The sequence below is a fragment of the Chanodichthys erythropterus genome, chromosome 18 (assembly GCF_024489055.1).
Source record: "Chanodichthys erythropterus isolate Z2021 chromosome 18, ASM2448905v1, whole genome shotgun sequence".
NCBI lineage: Eukaryota > Metazoa > Chordata > Actinopteri > Cypriniformes > Xenocyprididae > Chanodichthys > Chanodichthys erythropterus.
In genome coordinates this window covers 20,471,841-20,487,856 of record NC_090238.1, presented here as the reverse complement: position 1 = coordinate 20,487,856, position 16,016 = coordinate 20,471,841, and the positions used below count along the sequence as shown (strand labels likewise).

General features: G+C 37.2%; 1 protein-coding gene across 1 annotated transcript; it reads right to left on the bottom strand.

Annotated features, from left to right (window-relative positions):
• Window positions 1-3,304: 3,304 nt before the first annotated feature.
• ppp1r3ca (protein phosphatase 1, regulatory subunit 3Ca) lies at window positions 3,305-5,618 on the bottom strand. Its single transcript, XM_067368062.1, has 2 exons — window positions 5,459-5,618; window positions 3,305-5,035 (listed from the first exon to the last, which is right to left on the bottom strand). The coding sequence occupies exons 1-2, from the start codon at window positions 5,470-5,472 to the stop codon at window positions 4,084-4,086; spliced, it is 966 nt and encodes a 321-aa protein (XP_067224163.1). The 5' UTR covers window positions 5,473-5,618; the 3' UTR covers window positions 3,305-4,083.
• Between the last annotated feature and the right edge of the window lie 10,398 nt (window positions 5,619-16,016).

Below are 16,016 nucleotides of genomic sequence, written 5' to 3'. Positions count from 1 at the left end.
CACTTAGTCACCATAAAATCTAAATATTTTTTTTTATTTTCTATTTCATGTGTAATTCAATGTGTCACTTGCTATTTTCTTTGTAATTGTTTGTGAAATTCACTAGCAACTTCTGAGTGAAAATTGTTTATACCCCATTTTTATTTTCAGTGCAGTGACATCTCCTCTGATGACATGTTTACTGGCGCAAGGGCGGGGCAACCTGTCATTCACATGAGATCAAATGCAAATGCTAACGATCCAGTCAATTCCCGATGGACAAAATCCCACCCTACATTTTTTCTTGTTCGAGAAGCTGTTATCACAACTTCCATTTCTGTCATGACAACTCTCAGAGTGTTTGGCATGGTAATGGGTATGACAATGTTGTATGTTTGGTCTTGGCTGAATACTGTAGATCTGCTACGCTGCTGCTTTTATTGCTGCTGCTGTAGGTTACTGATGCTGCTGCAGAGCAAGTACGGGACTTTCTACTGCCAATACATAGGCCTACATGACACGCTGCTGTGAGCAAGTAAGACATGCTGCTGCTGTACAATAGCGTACATGAATTACCCGTAGCAGATCTATACAGGTGGAGCTGGGGAAGGTGGAGGGTTTCTGAAAGCGCGCTGCACTGCTAAGGCAAATGCTACCAAAGTATTTTGAAGGTTGAGCATGCAAGCTCATTGGCTACTGATACAGCAGGAACCAATCAGCTGTGCCCTATAAATAATGATGTGATTACAAGCAGGTTGCGTTAAAGGACCTATTAGCCTGAGCCATCTAGAGTTTCATGACAGAACTTTGTATTTCATGCCGACTTTAAACAAAACACTGTTTTCTTTCTTGTTCTACAGTACTGAGGCTTACATGTACAAAAACACAAGAAGGTTGCAAGTTAGGATGAGATGTGTGACTGTTGCTGTAATACCTGATTCACCACTAAGATTGTGACTCATGCTTATTTTCTTCATAAAAGCAAAGCTCTGAGGAGTTACATAAACATGTACACACTGTGATTGGGAGTTTCAGCAAAAATTACTTCTTTCAGTGAAATGGAACCAAATAAATAATATTTTCCAGTAGCGACAGCTTATAAAATGAGATGTAAATTGCAGAGATCAAAATCACAGTCTTCAAACCATTCCTGCAGCTAGATGACTTCATACCAGACTCAAACAATGGCTCATTGACCAAGTACTGGCAAAAGCAAACTGTAAACAGGGTGGTGTCCACCACTGAACTAGAATTAATGAAATGCAGATCCAGAATCAGTTTTTGAAGGAGAGTTGTCTAAGATCTGTGCCATAGACTGCTGTAGAATATGCCTCTTTAAAAGTAGCAGACAAATGATGCTGTACAATATCAGATATCATTATGTAAACTGCTATGTCAGAATAGCAGGATAAAGTAACAATGTAAGACAAGAATTTATGTTTGCATAGAATTTGGATCCAGCAAAACTGTGTGCATGTATCCTCAACCACATGTTTGCAATTTGTGCACAGGAAATGAAAAAGCAAATGAAATCTTTGAGTTTGTAAAGCCAATACCTGGGGAAAAACACATTTTCTGTGCCCTGTATAGTTGCAGAGTGCTTTGCAGAGCAGGAAATCACAGCTGTATGAACAAATCCAATCCATGCTTTGCTCCAGTTCCCCCCTCACTCAGTAAGAGAGCCCTTGTTCTTGACTGATTGTGAATGCTGCACTGTTCTCCTGCCATCTTTTAGGCCTGTTTATGGCTCCTGCCCCAGACTAGCTCTCTCTCTCTCGGCCCTCTAATGTTTGCATAACTTCAATTTTAGAATCGTTTAAAAAAAACTGGAGACCAAGGCAAACGTCCTGCTTTGGCGTAAGGTTTGGAGACTAAAAAAGGATTGCTGAGACAGTATAAGTCGTTAGACATCGGAGGATACTTATATAGCTCACAATTAAGTTGAAATAGAAAACTCTAAATGAGTTTTTACAAAAGTGATGCACATATCACTTAGAATGTATTTTACAGATACGGTTTCAGAAATCAAATAAGTTTTTGCTATGACATATAAACATTTTTGCTACAAGAAACTATTATCTTTGTAAGCAACTGCAGTTAAGGTGCATTGCAAGCCTGCTATAGGAAAGAACACAGTCATTCTCCCAAAAGTATTTCATATTTGAAATATCATCAGTCTGAACCAATAAAGCATATTTCAAAAGTCAAGCTGTCCCCTTGACAGACAAACACATAAGAAATGATTTTGGCTTATCCCTATTTGTTTTTCCACCTAATTGGCACACAAGAACTGGGGAAGAGGTGCAAAATACTCGGCAGCAACTTGATATGCAGTTTGAGTGGATGTATGTGTGATTGCACCTATGTGACCATTTTCCCATTGCTTTTTAATATCATTAAAATTCAATTGCATTGCCCTACAATGGTATGTCATGTTTTCCATATCTTTCTTAACTCATACAGTGCTTTTTTTAGGTTTGTTATTTGGCTATTTAAAGTTATTACGGTCTGTATACTGAAATTGATAATGGAACAACCTGAACGAACCTCTGCTGTCAACATGATGTTCCTCTTTTCACTGGTTTAATAAATAATGACCAGCTGAAATAAGACTGGCTGAGGGTATAGGTATTTTTGAACTGTGTGTTCAGTACATGATCTGGCAGAGGGTGTTGATATCCAGGGTTATCAGAGGTCTTCAGTCTAAGTCAGCTATCCTTTCTTTGTGTTAAAGAGTTGTTTCATAAATGTATGAGTGCTTTTAAAAATGTCAGAAAAGTAGGAAAGTGGAAATGGAGCTCTCTACATTCTCTGCATTCCTCATTGAGCAGAGAATGATGCTTCAAGATGCTTCAAGTGGAACTACTTTATGATTTTAAAGAGAGCTTTATATGTAAAGAAAAGCAATTTATAAGGCCTTGATTCACATCTGTGTATTCATAAAACCCAGGTGTCAGGCTCCATCAATCTATCTTCTCTCTAAGTCCTCAGAAATCTGTATTATTATTCACATTTTTGCTGGTGCTTGAAGGTTTAACTTGAATACTTCACAATATTGCACTCAACTTGCTAACAGCTCTTCATGAGTAAAGGTAATCAGGTCTCACTGTCACCTGTGTTTTGTCCTTTTTTTTTTTTTTTTTAATGAGACATTACCTGCTAAACCAAACCAATACGATATTTTTAAGTCTATACACAGTGAGAATACTTCTGATCTGCACAGACGCCAAAGTTAGAGGAACAGAATCTGACAATGTGAATTTTTATTAATTTTATTTTAGAAAAATCACATTAAATACACTCATTTACCAAGGCATCCATTCTTTCTTTAATAAAATACAGCCATTCTTATCTTCACATCTGATTCACATGATATCACAACCAATTCCACTCATATTCATTGAATTGCACTTAAAGCATAAAAAAAAAAAAAAAAAATACCAACAAACCAACACTTCCTGACATTTTCTCAGATACTAAGGCACAGAAACCATTATCAGGCGATTTGTTTAGCTTATTGCATTCATTTGCATTATATTCAGCACATTGCATTTCTAACACATCCCAAACATGAATAAAAGAGACACCTAAACGTGCACATCTTGCAAATATAAAGCTTGATAAACAAAATGATCCAAACCAAATTGATTTTTAAGGCAGATTTAGTCAAGAAGTTCATATTAAATATGATAAATATTAATATTTCTTTCTTTTCCTCCAAACAATTAACCAGTTAAAGTTTACCCCTTCAATATGAAGGATAATCTCACTGGTTGCACACCAACAGTTCATTTCTTCCATAATAAACTCTTCAACTGGAAATCAGCTAAAATTATGGAGCCCCTAAAGGGACAAGATGATGGGAAAAAAATATGAAATGGGAGGAAAAATTATATGTCAATGCTTTTGGGTTCTCTCCCAAATGTTTGGGAACGGAAAGGTTTTGCTAGCAAAAGCAAAAACGTTGAAATATTATTTTTCCTCCCATCTCACATTTTCATCACCATGTCACTTTAGGAGCTCCGTAGAAAATTGGCAATCGTTTAGAAATATTGTTTCTAAAAGCTTTCAACACTTTTGGATAGTTAATCATGTCAGCTCAAGTCACCAGTAGGGGCTGCTGATTGCAATGTTCCCCCAACTCTGCCACTTTGGAAAAATGCCATTGGATTGTAGAGGACTTTTACATTTATAAACTTCATTGTCTTGTGTTTTCCTGCCTAACTTCCTGGATTCATTTGGTTTCTTCCTCTGCGTTGAGGAATTCCATTTATTGTTTTGTTGCCAAGATGTTGAAACAAGTCCATAGTTTTTGCCATCGTTGTTGTCCCAGTAGGTCTGCTCTCCAGTTCTGTAGCTAATGCAGAATTCTACCTTATTCTGAGGTGCCACGTACCCTGGTAATTCAATGGCAAACGAGAATGTGTCTGTATCCTGGCAGCCATAGACATCATTCATAAACGTGCATTCCAGATCCTGGAAGCTCTTCCAGGTGTCGAAAGTGATCCGCACATGGACAGACTTCTCGTAGGCCAGGTTACGCACTTTGATCGTGCCGGTGAGGGTCCGCTCCTGTAGAGTACAGTTCTCCAAGCAAACCAAATTCTTCAGCAACCTACTACGGAAATCCAGATAGTCTGCCGCTGGCTGCGGAAAGTCTAGAATTCTGCTCTGGACTGAATTTATATGGAGAGTGGATGAGACGTCCCCTAGGTCTTCCAGATCAAACTGCAGTTCGGATGTAACGGGTTCTCTATTATCAAAAGTAGAGAAGACATGCACCGCTGTTAATGACATACCCTTTGAATCGGCAAACACAACCTTCTTCTTGGATTTTGGATTCTGCCAGCCCCGACAGTGGGGCTCCAGGTGGGCTCTGGAGCTCAAGCAGGGCCGCAGGGGTTTGTAGCAGGTTTTGACCAGGTTGCGTGTCCTGTAATCTTCATAAGAGCTCAGCAAGCTGCGCAGTGGGGGAGAATGAGTAATATACAGCTGCATAGCCACCTCCGCGGGCATAACTGGACCCGGCATTGGGGGACTGAGGATATGAAGAACCCTAAACAAAGACACACAAAAGACAACCCAGATGTGTGAGTAGAAAGTATGTATCGTAAGATATTACGCTTTTAATTTTTTTCCAAAATATTCAAAAAGAAACTGAGCTTTTATGAAAAATTAGACGAGTGGAAATGATTAAAACTATTATGACAGTGGCCCTTGAACCTCCCAAAGGAAGTCAAAGCAAAAGGTTGTAGGGCTTTTAAAAGTAAATACTGATTTACATGTAAATGTGTGCTTCACTTAGGGTTTCAAACATTACAGTAACCACAAAAGTTGTTGACAAAAGTTAAAAAAAACATGTTTGTTACTCATCACTTATCTAGATTTACATCAAAGAAGATTAAAAATATAGATCACAAAAAAAAAAGTTTTTGTTGAACTGCAATAGAGTCACCAGAAGACAAAAAAAAGTTCTTACCTTGTGGAACTCATGGAGAAATTGCTTCAGTTTAAAGTGGTCTCATGAGCGAAGCACATTACAGGAGACAAGCAATTTGTAAGCAATTCCAGAGCGCAGCTTTTCATGTAAGATTCGTTATTTCAAGATTTCACCTCCTGGTATGCAGCCTTTCTGCTGTGCTCTGCTAACACACCCACTCCACGCGGCAGTGCGAGTCCTTAAATAAAACCTCGTCCCGCTTATTTGCATATTTCACACCCCGGCCAGTAACTGAGCCGCAGATTTTTGTCTTGACCAATCATCAATGGAATAGGTTTAGTAGCTGTGGACCATGCTGTGGACCCCTGTCGGTGCAAATCGTATCGCACTCGCGTGTGAATATAGGATACTGCCAGCTGCTGTGGTTTTGTGAAAAAACGACACCCTCTCGAGTGCAGTAATGGCTGTAGTTCATTTTATCTTTTATTTCAAGACTTGTAAATACTAATTGTTATCTAGGCTGCATTCAGATGGAGCGGAGGTGACGCAGCGCGCTAATCTTTAATCTATTGACCGTGGTCGTTTGCTCTGTGGATGTAGGTCATTGGTAAAGTTAATCTTTATTTTCTGAAGGTTGTAATGAACCATGAATCTAAACTTAGCACTGAAACTAACAACATTTGCATATAAAACCACCATAAAGACACAACAGTGTGTTTACCATGTTCCAAAGGTCCAGATGGCTCTACTTTGGCCCCATCCAGGGTGCGAATTACAGGGTGTTTTGGGGGGGTCTGACCCCTTAATGAGGGGGTCAAATAAAGTAGTCTACCCGTAATATGAAACATTACCTATAAATATGAAAATTACGGCATTGCGTTTACAGTAAATTTGTCCGTTACATAATATTTATTGTCATTTTCTTTTACCCGTGTAGTTTGCAGTGTTGAGAATTATAACCAATCACACACGGTTTTGTTGAGTTTAGGAATGCAATGTCCAATCGGAGGCGTTGTGATTTGCCACCGCGCAAATGCCGGTGACTAATGAGGGTTGACTGAATTAACAATCTCACTCGCGCGAATTATCGTTTATCTTAAACAACAAAATGCATAAATATGCAAGTAAGATATTAATTTAATGTAGAAAAGATGCAAGTTATAGATTCATTTCGCAGTATAGACAGTTTCATAGGTTATATAGGGAGTTTTTGTGAAAGTGCATAACTCACATTAGACTGAAGTCATGGACTGCTTCGGTTTTCTCGCTTTCTTAATGTAATGTCTCTAGTTTGAAAAAACTTTTGTCTTTTATACTACTGAAATAAGCAATGTTAAGTCTTCTTTTACTAATCCGTAAAAAAGCAACAAACAAATTAATTACGGTTCTTGGCTCGTATTGTCTGTAGCCAGACCAGAATAGGATGCTTTTTCCCCACCAAACATTTTTGTCGACTTAATAATCATCATTACATGACATTGCAGCTTCACCTCTAGGCTAATTAATTCATGTTTCTAGGCTTTTTACCTTATGCAATGTAATGGGCAGCATTAAAAGGGGGAAAAACCATTGGTAACAGAATTGTGATTGATTAAAGTAACAAGATTCAAGTAGATTTTAATAAGGTAATTATAAAAAACTAGTCCCAACAAAGGTATATATAAAAAAATTTATATGAAAAGGCCTATTATATATATACACACACACACACATACAAAAAAAAAAAAAAAAACCCTGAAGGCCATTGTGTAATTCGCACCCTGGCCCCATCTCATAGGCTACATGACTGAAACATCAGGTCATCCAATACATGCAAAAGTTCTTCACACAAGCTATATGAGTGCACGTTTGTAAATATTGACTAAAATCAGTATCAGTCTTTCCTTATTTCTTTAAGATTTGCAAAGCTGGCATGCTGATGGTTCTGTGTGATTTTATCACCATTTTAACTAATCACTATTTGATTAACGATTAAGTGATGAAACACTGATTGACTGACTGATGTGCGTGGCTAAATGTATCTCAGTAATCAATACCATAGCACCTTTCTTATTGATGTGCAAATGTTGACGCAGTTTCAAAGGTATGTTTTTGCTGATTGTATTAGAGGTTATCAGTCCATTGGTGCACCACAACCTAACAGGTCCAAACGTGCAAATATAACACAAGACCTCTCTTTCTCTCTCAAAAGGTAGAACACAGCTCTTGCAAAAAACAAAAATAAAACAATACAGTTGTTGATCCCATAGGTAGGTTATTAATTTCATATAGGCTACATCTCAAATTTTCTCTGTGATTAAAATAAGAAATGAGAAGGAAGAATTACATTACAACAAAAAATGCATTTATAGACATTTTTTGAGTCATTTGTGGTAGAAGAACATTTGCCAAGATTTAGACTGACCTCATCCAAAAACATTGTTGCCTCTGTGTCAGAAGGATATGATAAGCAGACTTTCAATTGCATAATAAGCCCCGTGTCACGCTGCCAAACCTCATACAAGCCTGGAATAAAAAGAGTGTTTGGCTATGACACAAAACTTCAGTGTCTCATTCAGTGCAAGTTACCGATTGAAATAGCAATGGTGGAGAGGGACATCTAGTGGACATACATTGTAAAAAAATGATTCATTTTAAATTTATAATCTTATACCTTATGTTTGCTGGGCTGCCATGCAGGGCCTGGTCTAAGGGGGGTTGAGAGGGGGAGGGGGGAGGGGGTGTTTTTTGGCTCTGCAACAAAAATGTCTTATTATGAGATGTTTACATAGCCCACAATATATAATATCTGCCTTTACACAAATTAAGCAGTTCAAAAGTTTACATACACTTAATTTATTCTCAGTACTGTGCATCATTAATTTACAACTATTTTTATGATTTTCTTTATGATAAGACTCTTCTCATACCCAACTGTTACAAATGGTGAAAACATTTACTGATACTCCAGAAGGAAACAGTGCATTAAAATTCAGGGGGTATAAACATTTGGACAGGATGGTTGGGGGGTAAATTGTTTTTATTTGTCTTCTGGGAAGTGTTTTATGAAGCTTTTGTAGGTCAGAACTAAAAAAAAAAAGTAGATCTTTAAATAAAATAAGAACTTACAGTATTATTATAGTCATAATTAGCAGTCATCCTGTTCATAGGTTTACAACCCACTGGCTCATAGTGACAACAACACACACTATTAAGAATCAAGCATATACAATTCTGAACTGGATCTTTTGTGTAAATTCAATTATTATTATGTCTTGTGAACGTGAATTGAACGTGTACATCTTTCATTATTATACCAAAAGTTATGTAATATTTAGAAAATGAAGTAATCAAATTAATTGTAATTTTAAGCAATTCGTATGTTAGTCTCTAAACAGTCTAATTAAACAGTTGTACTAGCTAAACAGTCAAAAACCAAATGTACTGTTGTTTCAATTTCAGAATCACAGAAAGTACTTTTGTGATTTAATATTAAATTTTAAGCTGCATGTTATTAATCAGAAAAAACTGTTTAGTAGTTAAAAGGGGGTAGGGGGGATCATATGAATTATAAATCATATTATGCTGCCCCACCAAGTTTTCAAAATGCCCCACCAGTAACGCAATCCTAGAACCGGGCCTGCTGCCATGTCTCATAGAATACTATTAAAAGGCACACTTTTAGATAGATAGATAAAACAGTGGGACACAAGTCACAATGCAGTTTCATGTGTAGCCTATTTCAACACTCCTCAAGCATAGACAGACTATTTCACGGGACCATCACATGACCTAATTCAGCCAATCAGGGAGCCAGAAGCTGTCCTGACTATACCTAGGGTTAGGTCAAAGCACCATGCCAACCAGCTGTCTAAAAAAAGCCTGGCATACAGGGTTATTTGGCAACTTCACAAATTTAAAGAGACAAATGCAAAGGATGTTTCATGAGTAGCTGTATAATCACCATTTATCATAAGTTCAGCTGTGATTATATTGTATAGAAAACATTTTTGGTTTTGAGTCAAATAATTTTACAGAACTGAACCATTTGATCTGAACCTGTTCAAACAGCTGTGAAGAGGGATGACCTCTGGGACCACAAAATAGCTGAGGACTTACGTTGAGTCACTGACCCATCAAAACCAACAGCCGATAATGCCAGTTATCTTTATCACAAATTAATTTGATACAAACACTAAATTACCTTATCTAATTAATATGGGTTTTCACTCTAGAATAACCTTCTTAAATGGCAAAAACAATGCAATAAATGACACTATGAGTAAATAATTATTAATATTATTTAAAAAAAATTATAATGTAATATTTAAGTATTTAATAATTAATACAATATTAGGTAGGCCTACACTCTAAAGGTTCCAAAAAGGAACATTTTTGGTTCCCCAAAGAACCTTTCTTAAAAGAACCTTTTAATTATCCAAAGAACCTTTTTCATCCATGAAAAACCTTTTGTGCAATGGAAAAGATGGATACTAAAGGTTCTTTATGGAACCTTTGATACCAGTAAAAAAAAAAAAAAAAAAAAAAAAGAGTAGAGATTTAAAGAGTGTAGAGATTTAAGTAGGCTAGTTAAGAAAACTCACACAATGATTTGCTTTCAGATCCCAGATAAATATACTTTGTTTTTCAATAAACATTTTTTTCCTTTCATTTTTTTTCCCGTTAAAATGTTGGTTGCAACAGCTAGCTCACAGGTCTATACGTCCCACCAGGAAAAGCATGCTTTTAGAGGTCTCAAGTTTGGAGATCTTCATTAATATCTCTCATCCAGCAGGGGGTAGTGTTGTTCTAATTACAGTTTTCAGGCATTGAATTAGACTACATGACTAGCCCTTCTGTACAAATGTGTGTTGCAGTTGTTAGTGTGCACAGATTTTCAATATTTTACTGTAAGGGTTGGCTGCTTAATCAGTTTCCATAAATCATCTTTACAAAACAAGCTTGCTGCTTCCACTAACAAAGCAATTTGGTGCCTAGATGCTGGCTGACACGAGATGCCGAGCATGCAAAAAAAAAAAATTTTAATCTTTGTAAAGTTTTTTTTTCACTGCGTTGTTAAAGCTGAAGTCCATGAGGAAGCAGAAATTCTGATACAGTGAACAAATAAATGCTTCGTAAACAGTCACTGGTGTCTTACTATTATTTTCTTTTTGAGCAAATTACCCATGAGTCCTGTGTTTCCACATGGCACAACTTTCAACATTTACTATGTCAGAACTAATTCTGTGTCTTGTGTCATTCTTTGCAGTTTTTCATTGGATCGGTATAAGGCTTAAGAGGGTAAATGTGGCGTAAGGCCAGGTTGGAGAATAAAACATTGCAAGGGTGTCTGAATGGGTCACTTCTCTACTTTGTACAAAACTGTTCTGATGTGGGAAGCGCCTTGAGCCCCTTTGCGTGATTCTCAGGAGTCCCGATTGGGTTTTGTGGAGGCTGGTAGTGTTTTTTCCCTTTAGATCAGGATGGGAAAGGGGGCCTTAAAAGGGGCATCTGGCTAAATGCCTGTTTTAAACACTTGATTTATGTGCACTGACTAAGAGTCTGTTAGTGCCAGTCTGTTTAGTAAGTGATGTGTCTGTGTAAGAGAGTGTGTGTTTGAGTGTGTATTTGTTTGATAGACTGGGCTGAAGCAACTCATTGAGATTCTGTCTTCAAACACAGTGTGTAATGAACAACAGTTCACTGTCTATAAAATACACATACAACCACTTGAGTATCTGATAAGATAAAAAAAAAAAAAAAAAAAACATTATCATTGCCACACCTCTGAAATTTGAGTGAAATGAACAAAGTGCTGACAGCATCATTTATGTAAATTGCTTATTAATATAAAGTAACTCAAATAACAAAAAGTCAGAGCCTAATGGTTCAACATTAGGCAAGCATTTCATTTATTTTCTCATTATTTTCTCATTTTAAGTAAATTGTCTTGTTTCTGAGGTGCAGGCTAAATAATATATCTAAATATATTTTATATAATATATGTTATATTATCAGTACTATCCCAGCAAACATTGGTCCGACGGCGACGTCGTGTCCCCGGCCAAAAATAGTGGCGGTAGGACGGCATAAATCGGTAAAAATATGTAACACAGAACATTTCCTAAAAATGCATTCAGATATATTTGTACATGTCTATAGTTCAATGGGGTTGCATGTATAATTGTTACTTTGACTTTTAGCTGCGTGTAGTTTAATATATAACTGTCCTTGTTTCACTGCTTTTACTGTTTTTTGTTTGTAAATGAAAAATAGTTTGAAACTTAATGTCTTTCCTAATGTCTTTCGCATGTCTTTTTCGCGTGCGCAAGTTCGTAATGTAGGCGTTATAGAATAGAATTCTATATAATAGAATACAAATAATAGAAACGACGCGGTCGCGACGCGCATGCAGTTTTTCCAGGCGCGCCTATGCTGCGGCGAGATGAAAACATCTCAACTTTTCAGAATGCCGCAAGCTCACCGCAGGTCATGTGACAAGAACCGACAGATCAGCTTCGGCCTTTCAGTAACAACATAGAAATCTCAGCCGAACAGCTGATCATAGCTGTACAGGGTGGGTTTTTTTATTTCTCATCTGCATAAATATATCTAGTAGCTAGTAAACTAATGCAAGGGCTAGAAATCAGTTAATCCTTTGCTGATACTTCCTCGTCACCGTGGAGAGCGAAGTTCATGGTTGTATAGCAACAACAGACGCCACGGGCAAGCACTTTGGAAAGGAGGAGAAAGCGGCGTGACTGCGCTTTCCACGTGTTTTTAGACGCGACATGTGAACGACCCTTTAAAGAGTTGGAATTCTCATGCTAAACATGGCCAAAGTTTCGAAAAACGAGTTTGACTTATGACGGAGTATTTCTGTGCCAAATACACTACTCCAGGATTCGTAGCTATAAGATATAAGTTTCATAAAGATTTTTTTCGAATATGGCCCTGTATGACGTCACAAACTTTCCCGGAAGAACATGCACACATCAACCAGAGCAAGAGCACACCCATCAACGTGCTTTGTACGTTTATGGAAGTCGTCAGCAGCGCTGCACAGGACTTGCTCAAGAAAGATTTGTTATTTTGTTTTAGACCAAAATCAATGTCACCAAAGAAGTGTGTTTTTGGTTGTGAGGGAAAGACAATAAAAAGATCCCGGTCAGAACCACAGGCAGGCTGTAAGTAAAACTATATCAAATGTCTGTTTTGTTGGCAATCGCGCATAAGTGCATATAATATAGTAAACAACACGAACATATAGTGAATCAAAAGTTATCTAGGGATAATGTGATGATGTGTTGTGTGTTGTATTGTGTGTTTAAATTCTGTGTAGACTGTGTAGTCTAAGGCAGTGATTTTCAACCTGTGGGCCGCGGCCCACTAGGGGTCCTCAGTAATCCTCCAGGGTGGCCCCGAGATAACTAAAAATTAATTTAAATATATTAATACAATTAATTAATTTAATTAGTAATATGTTACTTTAAAAAAGATAAATTAATTAAAAAAAAAAAAAAACATTTAAAACAAGGCACCACCTCTCTTGTATGTATTCTGTGATTGTTTCGGATAGGATACGCCAACTACATGCCTGTTTCATACTGGACGCTGGAGGGCTCCCTTGAGCAGATACTCCAAACATGTCTCTTAGAAGTACTGCAATATAACCATAGCCTGCGTCTCAAACTGTTGAGTACTGAGTACCTACTGTTGTAGGTACTGCATTTGAATTTAAATTTACTTCACAACCTAGCCGTAGTTCACTGACAAGCCACGCAATATCGCGTACATTATCACTGATGAATCGCCTTCGATAATGAACGTGATATTGCGTAGCTTGTCAGTGATCTACGGCTCTGTCTATTAAATGCTGCTCCATTTGAAAGCAGGTGATGGCGATTTAGCAGTAATCAGGGAACCGGCTTTACTGACGAAATGCGCGTGACAATCGCATGCGATATATCGCCCAGCCCTAATTTATAGCACCAAAATGTAAAAATATAACAGGTATTAACAGCAATAAAACGTAAATCATTTACGTATCCAAGTGTGAATGTGTATTCATTCGAATTGATACAGTAAAATCTTTTCTGTCCATACATTGTATACAGTTGGAGTAATGATCAAGGATGGAGCACGACTTTTGTTCACAAAGTGTAATGCATTATCAGCTATTCACGTTTGTGCTCTACTTCAGACGTTTCATTGTCGGACTCGGGCTCGAATTGATACAGTAAAATTGATGCTATCTTTTTGTTCCATACACTGTATACAGTGTCTTGCAAATTGATAGCTGTCATTCACTTATGGCGATGGTCGCGCGGTGCACGCAGTTGACCAATCACAAAGGATTGGGCCATCTGACCAGTCAGAGCAGTGTAGGCTCATGGAAAGGAGGGGATTAGAGAGACTGATTCTTTGAACTGCTTTTAACTAATCGTTTACCAATCTGGTGAACTAAGGTAAAATTAAATGTATATTATGAGAAAACTAAAGTGTTTTTTGACCTTGCATGCATGTAAACCTGTAGGAGGAGACTCCCAAAACAATATTAGGAACCTTAAAAAAGGCATAATAGGGGCACTTTAACTATTTTGTAATATTTAGTTTGTTTGGCATTTTCTCCTTTAGAGCGTCTGACAATACAGCCATAAGATACACCAAAGCACAACATAAATTCACAAATCACATCAATTTTATTTGTTCGCTGCACTCCAAATCTTTAGAATCCATATGTTTGTAAGGAACAGATCCAAATTCAGCCCTTTATCCATTTATCTTAATCTTCATTCTCAGCAACGACCATCACAGTCAAAGCCCGAGCTCGTTATGATTCAGATTTGAAAGTTGCGCCCTCGAGAACCTTTATGACATGGTTTACGGCACTGATAACTGCTTCATCACGGATTGCGACATGCTGTGTTTCAGTGGATTGACATTTGAAATGAGTGCATGCCTTCACGGAGAAGAAGCCGGATTCATATTTTCATGGATTAATAAATTAAATTCTGCTCTGTACCCTATAAAAAACTATTACCGCCAGAGAGGACTGTGACCGCAACTCATTATCATTTGAACTACTTTCGGTACCACTTTTCAGATTTTCGCAATAAATAAATTGTGATTACGCTTGTTTGTCTTTTATTCTTTTATTTATAACAGTATAGTTTTGGATAGGTTATGGATTGGTTTAGGGGTAGGTGTAGGATTAGTGGCTTAAAATATTGTTTTAATGTTATATTTTTAATCAAATTGTCATTTTCCCACACATTTCTGACCATTATGTTTTATTCTTTTAACATACTGTATAAAATGGGTATGTTTAGGTTGGGAAGGGGGTTTAGGGATCTTACTTGCTATAAATATGTCAATATTGTACGTTTCAGCACCTTTCTAAACATACAAAAATGTAAGTTTTGTGTCATTTAAAGTTACGTATTAATACCTACGTATTAACAATGAGACCAGGGTGGTGAGGAAGGACTGTTCGTGAGCGTGTTTGGTTTATCCCTCTGCTCGGACATTAAAATTCTGTTTGGTGTAGCAGCACCACTATATTTGAAAATGTAACTTGTTACTGGAAAAAGCATATTATGAAAACAGTTGAAATACTGCAGCACACTAAACTGATAAATTAAGTGCATTCGGCTTTACGCCTCATATAATCACCTTTTTACTGGGCCATGGAAAAGCGCTATGCAGATGATGTAGGTTAGTTGTGTGTGTTTGTACAAATTAGTGGGAGATGGATGATCATTGGTAAACAACCATGCAACACGCATATCAGTTTGTTTAATATAATGTGTGAATACCGTTAAATTCCTCATTAATAATCAGCTCTGCGTTCTCAATAAACATTTGAGAGGGAGGCAGGGCCTCGTAGCACCATGATCTTTTTTTCTTTTTTGCTGGTTTAGTGTTTGAGATATTTTTTGTTTGTTTGTATTTTTCGTAGCACCATGATCATTTTATTTCAATGAGAGATGATGACATAGTCACTGGCAGTGTGAAAAGGAATAGGCTAATAGAGCTGTTCCTGGCTATCCCAGCACTGTTTTCCTCCCCTCTCCCTGAAGAGAATCTGATGGCCACTTTTAACCCAAAGTGTTATGTATTCTCTGCATGCAGCAAATTAACAAAACAAATACAGCCTAATACAGGGTTTAATCCAAAGTCAAAGCTCTATGAATCTAAAAAGAGGATTATATAAAAGATTAAAGCTCTTGCCTCAGGCCTTGTTTTCATAATGTGTGTTGAGAATGCAGAGCTGATTATTTAAAGGTATTTGCACATATCAAACAATTTATATGTGGGTTGCATGGCTCTTTATCTCCCACTAATTTGTCCAAACCCCTGCAAACACACACATCTAAATCATCTAAATATTTAGTGCTTTTTCATGACTGAGTAAAAAAGGGATTAGTTCCTTTAAATAAGGATTACTTTATTTCTCGCTTGGTGAGATAGCAGTTTGGATATGGTGAGAACAGAATAGCTGAAAACTCTTTGTCTGATCATGTTTGTGTTGGCCTTGACAGTAAACACACATTATTGAAAGGTTTTAGTACAACATGATATTCATACTCATATTTTATATTACTTTAATATTTGG